The sequence below is a fragment of the Suncus etruscus genome, chromosome 8 (assembly GCF_024139225.1).
Source record: "Suncus etruscus isolate mSunEtr1 chromosome 8, mSunEtr1.pri.cur, whole genome shotgun sequence".
In the NCBI taxonomy this organism is placed as follows: domain Eukaryota; kingdom Metazoa; phylum Chordata; class Mammalia; order Eulipotyphla; family Soricidae; genus Suncus; species Suncus etruscus.
The window spans coordinates 41,134,530-41,154,517 of record NC_064855.1 but is presented as its reverse complement, the minus strand read 5'-3'; the positions used below and the strand labels follow the sequence as shown (position 1 = coordinate 41,154,517).

At 38.2% G+C, this 19,988-nt stretch overlaps 1 protein-coding gene across 3 annotated transcripts in view; it reads right to left on the bottom strand.

Annotated features, from left to right (window-relative positions):
* Positions 1 to 14,284: 14,284 nt before the first annotated feature.
* CDK8 (cyclin dependent kinase 8) overlaps positions 14,285 to 19,988 on the bottom strand; it is a 134,207-nt gene continuing 128,503 nt past the window's right edge. For 2 of the 3 annotated variants that reach the window (XM_049778250.1, XM_049778253.1), the window contains 3 exons: positions 17,124 to 17,202; positions 16,843 to 17,001; positions 14,285 to 15,559 (listed from right to left, as the gene is read on the bottom strand). In XM_049778250.1, coding sequence (XP_049634207.1) covers positions 15,434 to 15,559; positions 16,843 to 17,001; positions 17,124 to 17,202 — 364 coding nt within the window. In that variant the 3' untranslated portion in view covers positions 14,285 to 15,433. The remainder of the gene's footprint in view (positions 15,560 to 16,842; positions 17,002 to 17,123; positions 17,203 to 19,988) is intronic. The other variant, XM_049778252.1, reaches the window with a different exon arrangement.

Here is a 19,988-nt window from a genome sequence, read left to right as displayed (position 1 = left end):
AACCTCTCATATTTTGATTTACTAAATGGTCCTTGGTAATTTCTCCCCTCTCATCTCTAATCTGGTTTATTTGAACATTTTTCCCTCTTATGAGTTTAGCTAAAAGTTTATCTATTCTTTATTCTTTTAAAGAATCAAATCCATGTTTAGAGTCTTTATATTGCTTTCTTGATTTCTATGTTGTTGTTGATTTCCATGTTGTTCCCTTATAGTACAGCTTCTGCTATATTACATACTGTGGGGAGCCTAGCTGATGAAACCTGGGACATAGGACACCTCAGTAATTCCTAATCTGGTCACCCACGTGACCAAAAGGCCCATGCCTTGAGAACAAAGGAAATAGACAAAAATAAAGTAATTCAGAGCAGCCCAATATATCCAGCCAGAAAGAAAAATATAGAGTTTGCCTTTGTGTTAGGAAACATTATTAAGAACTCTGTTTGAATCTTATGCCTTTTAGTAAAACGTGCTCAGGTTTACCTCTTTGCCCCTCCCTACTACCTGCCCCAGTTTATGCTAATGAATGCTTGTAACTGTGATTGGTGTAAAATTTGTAACACCCCAGACGTGTTTCAGCCCTTAAAAGCTGATCCCCCAACAATAAACTCCCTTTTTGAACAGCATGCGTTGTCTTGAAGGCTTCTGTTACTAATTTCTCTAGTTCTTCTTTACAGGTCGGTTCTGCTCGAGTGAACCCACTAATAACTAGCAACTTTCATCTCCCACCCCCGCGGGGGGGACTCCCACGGAAGTTGCAGAGTGGCGCCCACGTGGGAGCTCGAGTTACAGAATCTGATCGGGTGGCAGAGTGCGACAAGTCCGGAGCTGAATTACGTCAGGTAAAATAAATTAAAGCAACGTAATTTAGTAGTCTAATGCCTAGGTAAAAACCGCCACCCCATTACAGTCCCAGAGTAAAAATGGGGACCAGCCCAAGTAAAGGGGCGAAAAATTATTATATACAAGAGGAACTAAGAAGTAGGAAGATTAAAAGTTAAAGAAACTTGTTGAAATTTTTGGATCTGCTCAAAAGCATTATTGTTAACTCAAATCTTAACCCTAAAAGCTTGCAAATTGTTAAAAATGTACAGGAAAACTTAATAATGGCCTCCCGTGCCGGCTCCCAATCTCTCCAAAGGAAACTCAAAAAAAAAAAATGTGCTCTCTAGCTACCAGCGTTTACCCACCCCTTCGAGCTGTCGCCTCAGCTCTCCCGGACGCGAACGCAGCAACAAACTTGCTGCTTTCCTCCACCCTCCTGGCCAGCTGCCGCTTTATCAGCTAGCAGGGCGGACACCCCTCCCCCCGCTAGCTCTAGCTCGCTGCTGGAGCTCCCACAGCCCCTCCGGCTAAGGGTGTCGCGGCAGCAGCCCCAGATCCAAAGCTCCCCAGAGCGCCTCATTCATAAATAGCTATCCTTTCAAAATGCTAATGATACCTGCAATATATTCTTAGAGGCAACCTCCAAAGAAAAACCTTTTGGTGTTTTAAAAATTTATACAGCAGGCCCGGAAAGATAGCACAGCGGGCCGGAGAGATAGCACAGCGGCGTCTGCCTTGCAAGCAGCTGATCCAGGACCAAAGGTGGTTGGTTGGAATCCCGGTGTCCCATATGGTCCCCCAGGCCTGCCAGGAGCTATTTCTGAGCATAGAGCCAGGAGTAACTCCTAAGCGCTGCCACACGTGACGCAAAAAAAAAAAAAAAAAAAAAAGAAAAAGAAAAACTTTTTGGTGTTTTAAAAATTTAATCGTACACACAGGTATTAAAATCTGAGTCTTTTTATATTTCTATTAAAAATTTATTTTGATTCTTAAGGTATTTAAAAAATAAGGTGAAAATGATGTGTTTAACCTTCCTAATTTGGTATATAATCTTTACAAATTATTCACTTAAAGTCTTCAAAGTAAAAACAGTTGTTTTTTAAAGTCAGTTTTTTATACCTTTAATAATCATAGTTCATACTCTTGTGTTTAATCATAAAAATTTTAACACTTTATTACAGCTGTCTTACTATTCTACTGTAAAACCAATTTATAACAAACCTGTTCATTTTCAGCAAATAATATCATACTTCAGAGTGAAAACTTCTTCTACAGTGCTCCCCTAACCATTTCACTTAACAAAATTTTTTAACTGCTTACATTTTACTTCATGTTTTAAACTTCAAATTAAATTGTTTTAAAAATGTTTTGTGTTAAAGCTAAACCTTAAAATTTATTTTCAGCAGTTCCACTCCAGCTACGTTAACAATTTTTTACAAACATGCCGGCTAAATATTTAAAAGCGCTTGTTAATTTTTCTAATGCAAATTTTGAATAAATCCTCTTGTCTGTTCATGTGTGTGTGTTATGCGTGAAAGTGGCCACAATGTTGTGTTTCGTGTTGTTTGTTCTGTTTGTTTCATGATAAATACAATTTTTAAAGCCTTATCCATTTTTGAAATTTCAATTATTTTTTTTTAACCTGGCTTAGTCTGGCCATCTAACAAACTGTGAAATCTGCTAAAAATCCTGTGCTAAGCTAGCTTTGTCCTATCAGCATGGCAAAAAGTAGGGATGGTAAACCCAAATTTCTCAAATGGCCATCAGGAATAATTTTTTCCTGGAGAATTTTTGGACTTTACAATCACCCAACTTTCTGCTATGTGTAGTTAAGGCCAAAGAATAAGGCCAAATGTGCTAGATAAAAAAGCATCTAGCTTTAATATGATAACTAATAAGTTTAAAAAAATCATTTAAGTTCAGTTTAAAGGTTTTTGAACAATAGGCTATCATTAATTATAAAATTTTTTAAAGTGCTAAAGTCTGGCAAAAGTCACAAGGCATTCCTGTGGCATTCAAAAATAATCATTTTGCCTCCTGCCAAGCTGTTTTCTTATAGACAGACTTCCTGCAGCTTCCCGCAGTCCTGTCCTCATTCACTTCAAAAAAGCCTGTCATCCCTCCTGCTATTGCCATTCCTGCGGACCTGTTTCTAACTGACTCCACCTTTAACAATGCTGAATTTGGTACTCTGCCTGGCTGCCTCCAACCACCCCCTTCAAACCAAGGCTTCATTAATTTGTTTGCTCCACTTGACTCTCCCTTGCAAGACGATGACAACACCTCTGGTTCCTTCCCTTCCCCTTTTATGGTGCCGGAACATAGCCAACTCCCCTGGCGATGTCAGCTCAACCTCTCCCATGCCCTAAGCTCTTCAAACTCTGCCTGCTTCCTCACCCTTCCAGCCCACGCGGTCTTCGGACCCCCCTCCTCTTCTCAGCTCATCCTTGTCATGATCAATGCCTCCGCCCAGACGCCTTCGGTACCTGCTATTCACCCACCTCACCGGCCTAAATTGCTGCCTTGACCTGCCTTACTTCACCAATGACACCAACCTTCTGCGATGCGGTATGAAGCTTCAACAACGTGGCTTAACTTTAAAACTAGTGGTGGAACTTGAACTTTGCCCCTTGGTACCCAATATGATTCCCCCTATTGAAAATTGTAATCAAATTCTTGTCGTTGATTTCTCCTTTCAGTTCATAATTGCCCCCAATTCAACGTTTTTTGCCTGTTTCACTGGTTTATCTCCCCCATTGTTTTACATTTGTTTCTTTAGTCCTAGGACTGTGTTTTGGTTGTTTTAATGCCTAAATTGACTGTTAAATCAAAAATTGCCTTATTACCTCTTAAAAATAACCTTGTCTCTCTCCCGCTGCAGTATAAAAACAAACATTGCCTCCACCCCAGCCTTATTGAAAGGCCTGGGTGTTACTGGTGTAAGCACAAAAATTTATTCATTGGTTCATACTCTAGAATCTGTTAATGCCTTATAACTGTTGTTAAAAATGTTTACAAACTTAGAAAAAGTTTACACTACTTAACTGTTGAATCCCTAGCAGTATTAGAGCAAAAAACTGCCGTGGTTTAAATTTGACTTTTTTTGAGGGAGGGGGAAATTTGTGTCATCCTCAGAGAAAAATGTTGCTTTTTAAAATAAACTTGGCTTAGCTAAAGATAGCATTAAACTTGTGGAAGAAAGTCTAGAGAATAGAAATAGACAGAGGGATTAAGATGAGTCCTGATATAAAAATTGGTCCTCTACCTCATCCTGGCTGTCTAAGCTGCTACCTAATTCGGTCCTTTCATTGGCTTTTTGCTAATTTTTCCTTTGGCCCCAAGGCATTCTGTCGCCTCACAAGTTTGTTAAAAATCCGGTTACTGAGATTGCCCTAATGTTCAGTATAGGTCCAATATCAGTGGCTCTCCTAAATGCACCCCGAAGAACTTGAAGCCTTGGATATACCTCTGAGCTTTAAGGAGTTTTGAGTATCTGGCTAAACGCCCCTGCTTGCTCTGCTCCTGGCTGTGGAGATGCCCATGACGGGGATAGCTTGGTGCTAGTGTCTGGGTGCAAACATGGCATTCCTAATATTTTGCGCGCAAAAACTTTTAATTTGGTCTCTTGTTGCCATGTCCAGTACTGGAAGCCCACCAAACGACCTAAGACAGGCTACTCCACCCACCTTGCTCTTCTTCTTTTATTATTTACAGGAAAGGGGGAACTGTGGGGAGCCTAGCTGATGAAACCTGGGACATAGGACACCTCAGTAATTCCTAATCTGGTCACCCACGTGACCAAAAGGCCCATGCCTTGAGAACAAAGGAAATAGACAAAAATAAAGTAATTCAGAGCAGCCCAATATATCCAGCCAGAAAGAAAAATATAGAGTTTGCCTTTGTGTTAGCAAACATTATTAAGAACTCTGTTTGAATCTTATGCCTTTTAGTAAAACGTGCTCAGGTCTACCTCTTTGCCCCTCCCTACTACCTGCCCCAGTTTATGCTAATGAATGCTTGTAACTGTGATTGGTGTAAAATTTGTAACACCCCTGACGTGTTTCAGCCCTTAAAAGCTGATCCCCCAACAATAAACTCCCTTTTTGAACAGCATGCGTTGTCTTGAAGGCTTCTGTTACTAATTTCTCTAGTTCTTCTTTACAGGTCGGTTCTGCTCGAGTGAACCCACTAATAACTAGCAACTTTCATCTCCACACCCCCGCGGGTCGGGGGACTCCCACGGAAGTTGCAACATACATTATAACAATTTGTATCTTCATTATCCTTAATTTCAAAGATTCTTTTTATTTCTTCCTTGATTTCCTCTTTGATCTGGTTGCTGTTTAGCAGTGCTCTATTCAGCTTCCACATTTGGGAAGTTTTCTCCATCTTTTCACTTGGTTAATTTCTACTATCATTGCATTATAATCAATGAAGGCACTTTGTACAATTTACATATTTGTAAATTTATGTTTAAATTATGCCCTCACACGTGATCTATCTTAGAGACTGTTTATGTGCACTAAAAAAGAATGTATATTCTCATTGGGGGGAATAAGAACTTTGTATAATTTCAACAGTCTCACTTCTTTTAGCTCCTCATTTATGGATTTTGTTTCTACTGATTCTCTGTTTAGTTAATCTGTCTATCTGTAGCATAACTCCTAACGACAAGTTAAGGGCCAGAAGGATCGGCTCACTTGAAGCTCACCACAGAGTGGTGAATGCTGTTAGAGAAATAACTACACTAACAACTATCATGACAATGGTAGTGAGAGAGAAGTAGAATGCCTGTCTCAAATACAAGCAGGGGAGGAGGAGGAGGAAGATGAGGGACATCAGTGGTGAGAATGCTGCACTGAAGAGAGGGTGTTCTTTATTATTGAAACCCAACTACAATCATGATTGTAATTATGGAGCTTAAATAAAGATTTTATTAAAAAAAAAGAAAATTTACATCTGAGTTTTGCAACTCTTGCATTCAGAATTGTGTTTAAGCATCTAAGTTAGTTTTTGCTTTCTGGAAACCATACTTTGACTTTACTGTTGACTTCTATTTCATTGATATGGTCATGAAGGTAGGAGGGCGATGGCAATGATGTTAAAAAAACAATCGACAACAACAAAACCAACAACTTCAATTGATATATCAGTATTGTCAGTGTGGATTAGTAAGGGACTAGCCTAAGGGAGGAGCATTAGGGCATTATGTTGACCTTCCATCTACAAACACTAATAAATCGTATTTAGGGCAAAGGTTTATCTTTATAGTTTGTCACTTCTGTATACTGCTGGAAGGCTGTGCCTCTATGTGAAACTCCATGATTAAAAGGAGAATAGACTCAACTTGTTTAGCAGTCACTAGCCTAAAACAGGACTTTTTTTTTTTTCCTCTCAAAGTTCATTTTCTTACCTAGATTTAAGAGGTGAACTGTTGCTAATGGCCCACCCAATACTGGGCCAGGTTTGATTGCAGTAATTCTTTTTTTTTTTCCTGCTCAGGAAGTTTTTTCTTTATTTAAACATCTTGGTTACAAATATGATTGTGATTAGGTTTCAGTCATGTAAGAACACCCCCCTTCACCAGTGCAACATTTCCACCACCAATATCCCAAATCTCCCTCCATCCCACCCCACCCCCACCTGTACTCTAGACAGGCTTTCCAGTTCCCTCATTCATTCACATGATTATGGTAGTTCTCAGTGTAGTTATTTCTGTAACTGCACTCACCACTCTTTGTAGTGAGCTTCATGAAGTGAGCTGGAAGTTCCAGCCCTCTTCTCATTGTCTCTGAGAATTGTTGCAAAAATGACTTTTATTTTTCTTAAAACTCATAGATGAGTGAGACTATTCTGCGTCTCTCTTTCTCTCTCTCTTCTCCTCTCTCTCTCTCTCTCTCTCTCTCTCTCTCTCTCTCTCTCTCTCCCTCTGACTTATTTCACTCAGCATGATAGATTCCATATACATCCATGTATCGGAAAATTTCATGACTTCATCTCTCCTGACGGCTGCATAATATTCCATTGTGATTGCAGTAATTCAATAGATATAAGCACCATTGGACTCAGAGACCTCTTGATATCTTTTCCAATAAATTATGTCCCTCTATTTCATTCATTACTGTGATCACACTCCTTCAATATATGAATGCACACCTCAGCAAGCATGTCTGTCAGTAGATGTACTGTGATATATAGCTGATTTATGGTGGTACTTTAGCTAGGTGTTATATTTGATGGCACTTAGTCAATGCTCTCACCTGAAGTCTAATAATTCAAACTTAGTTTGCTTTAAATTATGCCTTTTAGCATTTCAGTGGCTTGGTGAAAGCACAATAAGCATACATTTTTTATTGAGTCACTTGGCACAGTTTGAAATGACCACGGTTTACATAAATCTATGGTAGAAACAAGAACTAGAAGTTATAAAGTTCTCATTGAAGTTAGAGGTAGGGGAGAAAAAATAAAGATGAAATTTAGAGTGAAGGGAAATAAGATACACTGTTACAGAGGGCTTTGGTTCATTTTGCAATCAAAGGGGATTTTCAGAGTTCTAAGGGGATTTCGATCATCTATAAGAACTTTCATGAGGAATCTAAACATATTATACAACAAATTATACTTATTATTATACTTATTAAATTATACTTATTGTTATGGCTCCTCAGGCCTGAATATGTTTGTGTATGTGTATACATGCATGTATAATCACTTTCTGCTTTGTTTTTCTGAAGAGGGCCACATCCAGCAGTGCTCAGGCAATACTACTGACTCTGCACACAGAAATCACTCCTGGCAGACTCAAGGGACCATATAGGATGCTGGGAATGAACCCGGGTCAGCCACATGCAAGGCAAATACCCTACCTGCTGTGCTATTACTGCTCTGTCCCTGAATTAATTTAATTTTTAAGAAAACTTTTTTTTTGTACTTTGTTTATTCATTGATCAATTGTTTTGGGGCCACACCTACTGGCGCTCAAGGGTTACTCCTGGCTCTGCTCTCAAAAAATCACCCCTCTCAGGCTGGGGGACCATATGGTATGCCTCTAATTTTTAAGAAAACTTAATTTAAAATATTTTTGTACTTTTTACTTAGGGCAGAAAATTAGGTATTTGGGATGAAAGTTTAATTAATTCCAACTCTAACACAGAATTAGGCATTACAGAAATACAGTACATCATAATTTCTATCATATTTAGTAGAGACTATATCTAAATTACATTATTCTATTACGAAGGCAAGATTAATGCCAGGACATACCTAATCTTTTAGGGGGGCTCAACCCACCAGATGTATCCTCAGATTTTCTTGGTGGGTAGAACTACTTTAGCCCCCATGGGATTCCTCAAAAGGCCCGCTGTGGATGCCATTTTCCCTGTGTGGATGGTTGAGGAATTTCCAAAGAGATGCCTGGCAGTACATTTTCAGGCAGTATTTGACTATCTCTCCTTTGTATATATCAGGCAAAATAATGGCCTCTATCAAATAATTTGGCTCAGAAATTCCAGCACCAAAGTTTATTTGAGAACTCCTTTTTCTGGATATAGTAAACCCAAAAAGCAAAGACAATTTTTCTCCTTGCAACTGCAGTTTCTGGTAATCAAAGGCTTGCTATTGACCCTCCTTTAGAAAGAGGGAAGCTCATTCTTGGGGATTTGGTTCCTCCCTTCACTTAACCTCTAAAACAATAGAATCCAGCCTACAAAGATCAAGTTTCTAGATATTTCCTACTTCCTCCTAATCCTGATTTGCATTTAAAGTAAGCTTGCAAGGAGTATACCTTGAGTTGTGACCTTCTCTCAGGTAACTTAGAATTTTTACAGTCACACCCATAGCTTAGGTATTGTTATTGTTATACTAGGCTTTGTGATTACAATTATTCTTCACCTGTAGCTAATTTTATCCCTATAAATTCCCCTGCTCAAAAAATTAAACTTGTCACCACTCCTGCCAAGAAACGTTTTGACCCCACATATCTCTTGTGTTTCATTTATTTTATATTTCATATTCTCGCAATCCGTGCAATCCACTCTCCCTAAAGTGGATTCACGGAAATCTCACTGATGGTATGTAGGACACGGAAGACGCCTACAGCAATTATGATTTAATGAAAACACTATAAATTAGTATATATTTTAATTGTAGCATTGTTTCAAGAGTGTGTTTTAAGTTTTGATGTTAACACACTAACATCCACCATCAAAGTACTTATATCTATTTCACCACAGTAGAAATATCTTACCATCTCTTCATTTTCCACTTACGCCACCCCTCCTTTCATTGGCAGATATCATCAGATTAGATGGTTTACTTTCACTGTAGACTATCCATTTTCCTTTCTTATCTTTCTTTGTATTACACACCAGTGAAACCATCAAAATCTTTTTTATTGACTATTTCAATTAGCATGACACCCCTCCAATTCCATGTTTAGAGTACAAAACAATAATTCACTTTCTACTTGCTATATGATCAGGCAAGAAAAAGGTATCAAGGGGAATCCATAGAGGAAACGAAGAAATCAAGCTCTAACTGCAGATGACATGATACTCTACTTAGAAAACCCTAAAGACTCTACCCAAAAGCTTCTAGAAACAACAGATCATATAGTAAGGTGGCAGGCTACAAAATTAACACACAGAAATCAATGGCCTTTTTATACACCAATAATGACAGGAAAGAGATATATGTCAAGAGGCAATCCCATTCACATAGTGCCACACAAACTCAAATATCTTGGAGTCAACTTGATCGAAGTTGTGAAGGACCTATACAAAGAAAACTATAAAGCCCTGCTCCAAGAAATAAGAGAGGACACATGAAAATGGAAACACATACCCTGTTCACAGGATTGGCAGGATTAACATCATTAAAATGGCAATACTCCCCAAAGCATTGTACAGATTTAATGTGACTCCCCTTAAAAATACCTATGGACAGTTTTCAAAGAAGTAGATCAAACATTTATGAAGTTCATCTGGAACAAAAAAAACCTTGAATAGCTAAAGCACTCCTAGGGAAAAGGGAAATGGGAGGCATTACTTTCTCCGACTTTAAACTGTACTACAAAACAATAGTTATCAAAACAGCATGGTATTGGAATAAAGACAGACCCTCAGATCAGTGGAATAGGTTTGAGTTCTCAGACAATGTTCCCCAGACACACAATCACCTAATTTTTGACAAAGAGCAAGAAATCCTAAGTGGAGCAGGGAAAACCTCTTCAACAAGTGGTGCTGGCAGAACTGGTTAGCCACTTGGAAAGTGGCTAGACCCCCAGTTAACACCATGTACAAAGGTAAAATCCAAATGGATTAAAAACCTTGATATCAGACTGATACCATAAGGTATATAGAAAACACGTCGATAAAGCACTCCATGACATTGAGACTAGAGGCATCTCCAAGGAGAAAACAGCAGTTTCCAAAACAAGAGGAAGCGGAGATCAACAGATGGGAATCACATTAAGCTGAGAAGCTTCTGCACCTCAAAGAAATAGTGCCCAATATACAAGAGCCACCCACCGTGTGGGAGAAATTATTCACCAATATCCATCAGATAAGGGGCTAATATCCAAAATAATACAGGGCACTGATAGAACTTTACAAGAAAAAAAATCTAATCTCATCAAAAAATGGGGAGAAGAAATGGACAGACACTTTGATAAAAAAAAGAAATACAAATAGCCAAAAGACACATGAAAAAAAATGCTCATCACTAATCAATCAGGGAGATGCAAATCAAAATAACGATGAGATACCATCTCACACCACAGAGATTGGCACACATCACAGAGAATAAGAACAATCAGTGCTGGCAGGAAATGGAGAGAAAGGAACTCTTATCCACTGCTGGTGGGAATGCCATTTAGTCCAACCTCTATAGAAAGCGATATGGAGATTCTTCCAAGAACTGGAAATTGACCTCCCATTTGACCCAGCTATTCCACTCCTAGGGATATACCCTAGGAACACAAGAATACAATACAAAACCCCCTTCCTCACACCTATATTTATTACAGCACTATTCACAACAGCCAGGCTCTGGAAACAACCAAGATGCCCTTCAACAGATGAATGGCTAAAGAAACTGTGGTATATATACACAATGGAATATTATGCAACTATCAGGAGAGATGAAATCATGAAATTTTCCTATACATGGAATCTATCATGCTGAGTGAAATAAGTCAGAGGGAGAGAGAGAGACTCAGAATAGTCTCACTCATCTATGGGTTTTAAGAAAAATAAGTCATTTTTGCAACAATGCTCAAAGACAATTAGAGGAGGGCTGGAACTTCCAGCTCACTTCATGAAGCTCACCACAAAGAGTGGTGAGTGCAGTTACAGAAATAACTACACTGAGGACTACCATAAATCATGCGATAGAATGAGGGAACTGGAAAGCCTGTCTAGAGTACAGGTGGGGGTGGGGTGGGATGGAGGGAGATTTGGGATATTGGTGGTGGGAGTGTTGCACTGGTGAAGGGGGGTGTTCTTTACATGACTGAAACCTAATCACAATCATATTTGTAATCAAGATGTTTAAATAAAGAAAAAATATAAAAAAATTCACCTTTCTTACAATTGAGTATTCTACTGTAAATATATATGTCACAATTTCTTCATTCACTGATCTGTTTCCAGATCTGGACTATATAAGTAGTGTAATAAATAAATGTGAACTTGCATATTCTTAAGATCATTATTAATGGTGAAATTTATTAATTATATGGTACATTTTTAATGCTGGAAATACCTGTTCCCCTTTCTCATAGCAGCTGAACAAGTTTATAAACCCAACAGTGAATGGAAGTTCCATTTTGTAAACATCCCCACCAGCATTTGCTTCTGATCAATTTGGGGGGGGGCGGGGACCACCCTGTGTCACTCAGGGGTTACTCCTGGCTCAGAAGCCGCTCCTGGTTCAGAGAACCATGTGGTACACGAGGGATTGAATCCAGGTACGCCCTGGGTCAGTTGTGTGCAAGGCAAACACCCTACCAATGTGCTATCGCTTCGGATTCATTTCTGATCAATTTTTTAATTATTTGGTTTTGGGCTATACTGACAGTGCTCAAGGCTTACTGCTGGTTCTGCACTCAAAAATTATTCTGGAAGCTTTTTGGGATTTGAAACGTATGTGATGCCAGATATCAAAACTGGTTCAGCACATGCCAAGGAAGCACCCAACTTGCTGTCTAATACTCTGGCCCATTTCAGGCAGGTTTTGTTTATTGGGTTTTAGGTCACACCTCATGGCGTTCAGGGATTACTCGTGGCCCTGAACTCAGAAATCGCTCCTGACAGGCTTGGGGACCATATGGGATGCCAGGATTCAAACCACCACCCATCCTGGGTTGGCTGGTGCAAGGCAAACACCCTACCGCTTTGCTATCTCTTCAGACCCAATTTCTTGCAGTTCTGATATCATTCTCAATTGGTCTAAGATATTTTGCCTTTATTGCCTTGATGTTAGCCTATGTGCAATCATAACAAAGGCTAACATTTCAGGCCTCAGTTCAGAATGCATAAAATGGAATAACATCAAAACATTTCTGAGGGGCCCGGAGAGATAGCACAGCGGCGTTGGCCTTGCAAGCAGCCTATCCAGGACCAAAGGTGGTTGGTTCGAATCCCCGTGTCCTATATGGTCCCCCGTGCCTGCAAGGAGCTATTTCTGAGCAGACAGCCAGGAGTAACCCCTGAGCACCGCTGGGTATGGCCCAAAAACAAAAACAAAAACAAACAAAAAAAAATTTCTGAACTGACCTTACTAGCTGAGAAACTTCTGATTACAAGAAAAAATTCAAAGGTGAAACTGCTCTGTCAGAATATGCTTTGAAAAATTTGGCCCTGTGCTTTTTGGGGTAAAATTAGCTTAAGTCTGAAAATTATGATTTGTCAAAAATTGAGTATATAAATATTCCACCTTTTGCTTTGAATAAACAGAACAGAGCTTAAACCCAACTTGACTCTTTGGCCTGTCTCCCATCGCCAAATCTAAGCACCCACTTTTCAAGTAACCCCAGAAGATTCCTTAGAGTTAGGACTCTCGTGCCCACTCTCCTAGAGGATCCCACTATTGTTCCTGTGTCCAGCCGTTTCTGCCCAGCCCCAAGCAGCCCATGATAACCAGGGTGGCCATGTGCAAGGCAAGAACCCTTCCTGCTGTGCTATGGCTTCAGCCCTCATCAGTTGTATCAGAGTGTGATTTTGGGGGGCGGGGCTTTGGGTCACACCCAGCAGTGCTCAGGGGTCACTCCTGGCTCTAGTTCAAAAATTGCTCCTGGCAGGCTTGAGGGACCACATGGGATGTTGGGATTCAAACTGATTTTAGTTTCCTGATCAAATAAAAAATGACCACTTCATGTGTATTGCCCAACTAGATGTCTTCTTTGGAGAAGTGCCTCTTTGGCTTATCTCCTTATTTTTTCATTTCATTGTTACTGAGATTTGCTTTATAGATTATGGATATTAGCCCTTTGTCAGATTATGGTGTTTGAATATTTTCTCCCATTCAGAATGTTCTGTTTTTCTTTAATGATGTTATTTTGCAGCACAGAAATTATTTTAGTTTGTGGTAATGTCATTTGTTTTTGCTTTTGTTAGTATTTCTTGCCATGGAATCAAATCTTTAAATTCACTAATGATGTCAGTGTGAAGGAGTGTTTGCCTACTGGATCATATATAACATAAATCTTTGATTCACTTTGAGTTGGCTTTTAAACAGTAAGATAATGGTCTAATTTCACATATAGCTACCCAATTTTATCAGTAGTCTCTGTTGAAAAAAATCTACTTTTTTCCATTGTGCTCTGGCTTCTTTGTTATACATTTATTTTATGTTTCTTAATATTTTTAATACATTTTTTTTTTGGTGTTTTTGGGCCACACCCGGTGATGCTCTGGGGTTACTCCTGGCTATGTGCTCACAAGTCATTCCTGGCTTGGGGGACCATATGAGACGCCGGGGGATCAAACCGTGGTCCGTCCTAGGCTAGCACTGGCAAGGCTGGCACCTTACCTCTAGCGCCACTGCCTGGCCTTTAATACATGTTTTAATTGAATCACTGTGAGATAGTTACAAAGTTGTTCATGACTAAATTTCAGGGATACAATGTCCAATATCCATCCCTTCACCAGCGCACATTTCCTGCCACCAATGTTCCAAGTTTCCTTCCTTCCCTCCCACCCTTCTTGCTTCCTTTTCAAATGTTTATCTCTATGGCAGACCTTCTACTTTCTCTCTGTTCCTTTGTTCCTTTTAGACATTGTGATTTGCAATATTGATACTGAAGGGGTAGCTGCTCACAGCTCTTGTCCAGTTCTTGTCCAGAATTATCATTTCCAACTATCATTGCCATACTGTTCCTGAAGGTTTTACTTCTGAGCTTCAATTTTATTCTATTATAGACAGAACAAAATGCCATGCATATAAAAACACTGCTTACTCCATATTTTGATTTATGAAAAATAAATTTATTACATAACACCTTGTTTTTAACAATGTTCTTTTTTAAATTCAGAATACTTGTGTCATTCATGTAAAATAGTTGATACAGTACATTGTTATGTTATAATTTTTTTCCTCAAAAATTCTAAGGCTCTCCTACTCCTCCTTCGCTGAAGTAAGGGCACCCTAAACAACGTGCGAACAAATTTTTTAAAAGAAAATTAATTGAACGAAACTTTTAATAGTACTACACCAACCAGCTTTAAAATCAGGACAAAATATCTGAACTGGATGCCGCACCTTTTTTAAGAAAGTTATCATTCATGCTTTTGTCATCTTAAAGCATGCTCACAAATCAGCAACACCAACAGGAAAAATAAAACACTGTCTATGACAATCATTTTAGTTTCTTTGCTAAACCAAACAAGTTTATATCAATGACAACATATTTAATAACTATCAAATAGCAGCTTTAATACCAGTCAAGTCATAGATTGGAAAAAAAACAAACATAAATTGGAAATTAATCTTTGGGAGCTTTGAAACCTTTCTGGAGAAAACTATGTGGCTTTCTTTTTTACTTTCAAAAAACCCCAAGCAATATTCTTGGTCAAAAAACACTGATTAATGTAGAAAATGAATCAACCCACTGATAAGACACTAAAATAAAGGTGTACCAAAATAATCTCCTTTTGAGGCTTGGTTACTTTGTTAACATATGCTGTATGTTTCAAGTACCTGTTAAACTTTTGTGTGTGTGTACTATTGGTCAGAAAATGTTGTTACATTGAAGGAACTCACCACATACAAAGACAAATGTTTGCCCCTAGCACATTTCACAGCTTCAATTGCTACAGACTGTCACTGAAAAAAATGCATTGGTCAGTCTGAACCATGTCAAGTAAACTATGGAAGTATAGCAAATCCACAACACATAATGTGCTAGCACTTTCTTTTCAAGTCTAACTCCAAAATAGGTACAACTTGGAAGCCACTACCCCAATCTGTGAAAAGTGGTGAAACTTGGCTACTGGACATTTAAAATATGTGGTTGTACAGTACATTCTCATGGCCCATACCAGGTTCCCACAGAAAGCTGCATAGTACGTTCTGCAGCTTTAGCAACAGTGCATTGACAATATTCCAACGCAGCTCAGTACCGGTGTGTCTGATGTGAGTACTGTGGAGGCTGCTGGGAGGTAGTTGAGTATGCCATGCTGCTCTGTGGCTGTGATGTGCTTGGTCCAGGGTTGGGATAGGCAGCATGTGGATTGGAACGCTAGAAAGGAAATAAAGGGAGAAATATGACCCAGGTGTATCTATAAGTTGGCTATAACAAAGCCAGGAGGATCTGTGTTTGAAATCTCATTTATTTTAGTCAGTAAAAATTCAAAGTCCTGAACTATATATGTTTTAAAAATTAAACAAAACCCACCACTTTCCTCCTCCACCAAAGAGTTCTCAATCATCTTACCATAATGAAACTAAGTTTAGTTAGCTAACTATTTAGAGTAAGTGGAGAGGTGGCAAAGAGTTTTCAACATCAGTCTTTCTACAAAGGAACTGACAATATCACCAGTAGGATGTATAAACAGGCAATAAAGCACCCTTTATAGCCTTTGAATGTTGGTTGTATCATCAACTCAATGGATGGATATGTGAAAATTATTTAACTTACAACCCTCAGTTTACTGAAATAATCATAGCACATTTCTCAAATAATTCTTTTAACAGCAGAAGGAAATAATCTGTTTCTTATTTAGTATAATAGCTGGCACACAGTACTCCACAAGCTAACATTAACACTAACACTTACTGTGTACAATAAATGCAACTAAAAAAATTTAATGACTGACAATGCTAATAAAAAATATTAGGCTAGCCACTATGTCATCAATACCTAAGAGGCACTAACTTCTTAAGTTGTGGATTGAGAGCCTACAACATTTGTTTCACAAATGCAGGGTAAGGAATACCTCACAACAATAGAAGGTTTTGAATGTGCAACAACCAAAAATTAATCTAAATCAATCATGTTATGAATACAAGATCTTCTTGTAGTATTCAACTAGTTGAATTTTTTGGACAAAGAGGGTACCTAAGATAAATCGATTTTACTCCCACAGTATCATTATAGTTTGCCAATTCAATTTTACAATGAAGATAAAAATGCCAGAAAATGTTACATTAGTTGTCTAATGTCATATAAATGGCATAATTTAAATGTGATGACCCAAAGTCTGTCTTGTTAAAAAAAAAAAAAACTAAGCTCCATCTACCATATCATTGTCAATAATTTTCATACCAATTAACATTTCATATAAATCTATTTACCCAGGTATAAAATTAGTACTGGGGGGCCAGAGACAAAATAAAGAGGTTAAGTTGCATGACTTGCGTTTGACCAGCATTACACATGGTTTCCCAAGCACTACTAGGTGTGGCTCCAAAACAACAACTAAGAAAATATTAGTATTTTCTTAATTACAGTTCACCTCAATGTTCATCAACCCCAAAATAAACACTGACATGGCAGGTCAATACAAAATAAATGTGAAATACCTGATAGTCTGAGGTCATGATCAGTCCACCTGAGGTAGTGGTAGGAGGAACAACTCTCACTTTTTTCAATGGGGGTCCCTGTGTATGACTGCTGTCTTGATTCCCTGGATGACCAGTTCCATTCGTATGGTTATTGCCCTGCTGCTGCTGCTGGTTCTTCTCAATAGGTTAAACAGAAAAATAAAGTTCAACTCAGAAGGAGACAAAATACAACCAAACCAAATAGTGTTACAGTAAACCTGAATGAAATCAGAAGGTACCAACTGTACTTTAATACTTACTTTATCTCCTTTGTCATCTGGTTCTTCTTCTGTTAAAAATTCTCTTTTAGGGTAAGGGATTTGACAACCGGCAAAAACACTAATTACAAGAAAATAAAAAAAAAACAATTATTGTTATTATTATTTTTGTTTTTGGGGCCACACCCAGTGACGCTCAGGAATTACTTCTGGCTATGCGCTCAGAAATTGCTTCTGGCTTGGGAGACCATATGGGACACCAGGGGATTGAACCGAGGTCTGTCCTGGTCAGCTGTGTGCAAGGCCAACATCCTACTGCTGTGCTATTGCTCCAGTCCCGAGAAATACAATTATTGACACATATTAGTAATATTTTAGTATTCCCTTTAATATTAATTTTAACCTTTTAAGATGAACTTTTATCTATAAAATAAATTTATTTATTATAAATGTATTATAAAATAATAAGTATTATTTTATAAATATAAATATTTATTATTTATTATTATAAATATCTTATCTATAATATAAACACCTTTCTATATGAAATTTTCTTCGCATTAGTTAGAAGTATTACATCAATTTAAAGGTTTCCTACTATATAAACAATAAACATCCAGTTTACCAAAATTTAACTTTCTTCTTTTATCTCAGCATTATTCTTTTAGGATATCAACCAAAATAAAAGATAGGTCCCCTATCCATTCTGAAACCTGAAGGAACACCAAACCCTGCAGGTCTGGGGACCTCATTCTTATTTGTTTTACAGTTTCATATCCTGTCCCTAGGTCAAGGTTTGGCTCTGTCTAAATGCTTAACACACACAGCTGCCTTGTGGAGCTCAGACATGCTGCTCCCTGTCTTGAAAAAACACAAAGCAACATGCCGGCAAACCTGGGCACCCTATCCACTATCCTAAACCTAAAACAACATGAAAACTACATATATCTCTTATATTAAGGACAGGTAGATAAGGGACTCTTATTTCTCATACAATAAACAGCCTTAAATCTCAAATAACTCAGGAACTTAACAATTTTCTTGGTCTATAAAATAACTCTGCATGGTAAGGACAGTAACTTGAAAAGCAGATGCATTATTAGTAGCCATCTGGTATTAACAGTTTGAGTAACTGTGAATCGAAACCTCCACCATTAACACCCACAAACTCAGGAACTCAGATATGTCACAGACAGAAATTCATGCAAGTCCCCAAGCCCTTCAAAACCCTCAAATTTGGTCAATGAGGACCTAAAATTTACTCAGTGTGGTTGCCAGTGATATTAGGAATATTAAGGAATCACTGAATGAGAAACTGAGCCAACTCAAGAACTGCTTCAAAGGATGAGAGAGCAAAAAAATGGAACTAATGGCTCATACATTAGCAAACCATAATAGCAGAATATCATGGTGAGAAGAGTATATGGGTCTTCTCATGACTCTTTTCAGGGTCATGGGGAGAAAGACAGTGCAAGCCAGCTTAATAGGGGAGCTGAAAAAGCAAAGAGAAACAAAAGAATGGAAGGCAATTAACTAAACAAAAACAAGAATAATCATCTTCAAATTAGAGAAATCCAAAACGTGAGAAAAAGGAAAGTAGCAGTATTTGTGATGTGAGAGATAATGGCTGAGAATTTCTCTCTCTGAAGGGTGCAAATTTAAGAGGACAAAATAGATATAAAGAGAACAATACCTAGGCACACAGAAATCAAAATGATAAAAACTAAAAAAGAACTTAAGCAGCAAGAGAAGAAAAACTTAAAATAAGTTAAATAAGAACCATAACAAATCTCCCATATGAAATGTACAGGCAAAAAAAGAATAGAATAATATTCAAATTAGTGAATGAAAGAGACTTTCAACTAAAAGTCCACTATCCTACAAAGACTTATGTAAAATGGTAGGAGGAAAGAATACATTCTCAGGCAAATAAAAGTTAGAAACATCTGTAATAACCAACTGGCCGTCCATTAACTACTAAAAGGCCAGTTATATACACCAATTAACCAATTGTAGAAGCAATAACCCGGCACAGCAGAATGGCAACACAGCTCTTAATATCAATATCTGTTTATGTCAATGAACTAAACTCTCCCAATCAAAAGGCACAAGATTGTGAGTTGCACAAGACTGATCAGAAAACAGAAGCCATCCATTTACTGCTTATAGGAAACACATCTAATAATCACAGGATAGACATATGCTAAGAATAAAAAGGATGGAAAACAATTATACAAGCCAATGGAGATGAGGGGGGGAATTAAGGAGCAGCCATACATATATGAGAACAAATTGCATACCATCTAAAGAAAGTAATTAAGGGACAGGCTTGGGCATTACTTATTGATCAAGGGTAAAATAGTCAAGAAATATGAACTATAATCAACATATGCACACTAAACATTTGTTGAGCAAGTTTGTAAGGTTTTTTGCTTAGAAATCTTCGAAACACATGCATGGAGTTCAGCAGAGTGAGATCAGCAAGAATGCAGCCTCTGTAAACAGTGGCCAGAGTATAAATTAACCTCTGGGTAAGACTACCTGAACCAAACCAGCTGTCTGTAGGTTGTGAGCAGAGTTTGGGGAAAAATCCCCAGCTTGAGTTCAGTGGAGTGTGTGACCAGCAAGATGCATACACTTTGCTTTGTGGCTTCTCATATCTTCTAGTCAAAGAGTTGTATCACAACACTTAGTAAGGATACAGTACATCAAACTTCACAATGGGAAAACATACAGAATCCCACCACACCTTGTGACTGAAGAACCTAGTTCTAGAGACTCAACCAATACCAGCCATCTACATAACATTTCTGATGAGGTCATTAGAGATAAAATGTTAAAAATATTCAATGAACTTAGAGAAATGATAAAATGGACAGCCCAAAAGAATCAAAGTATACAAGAGTA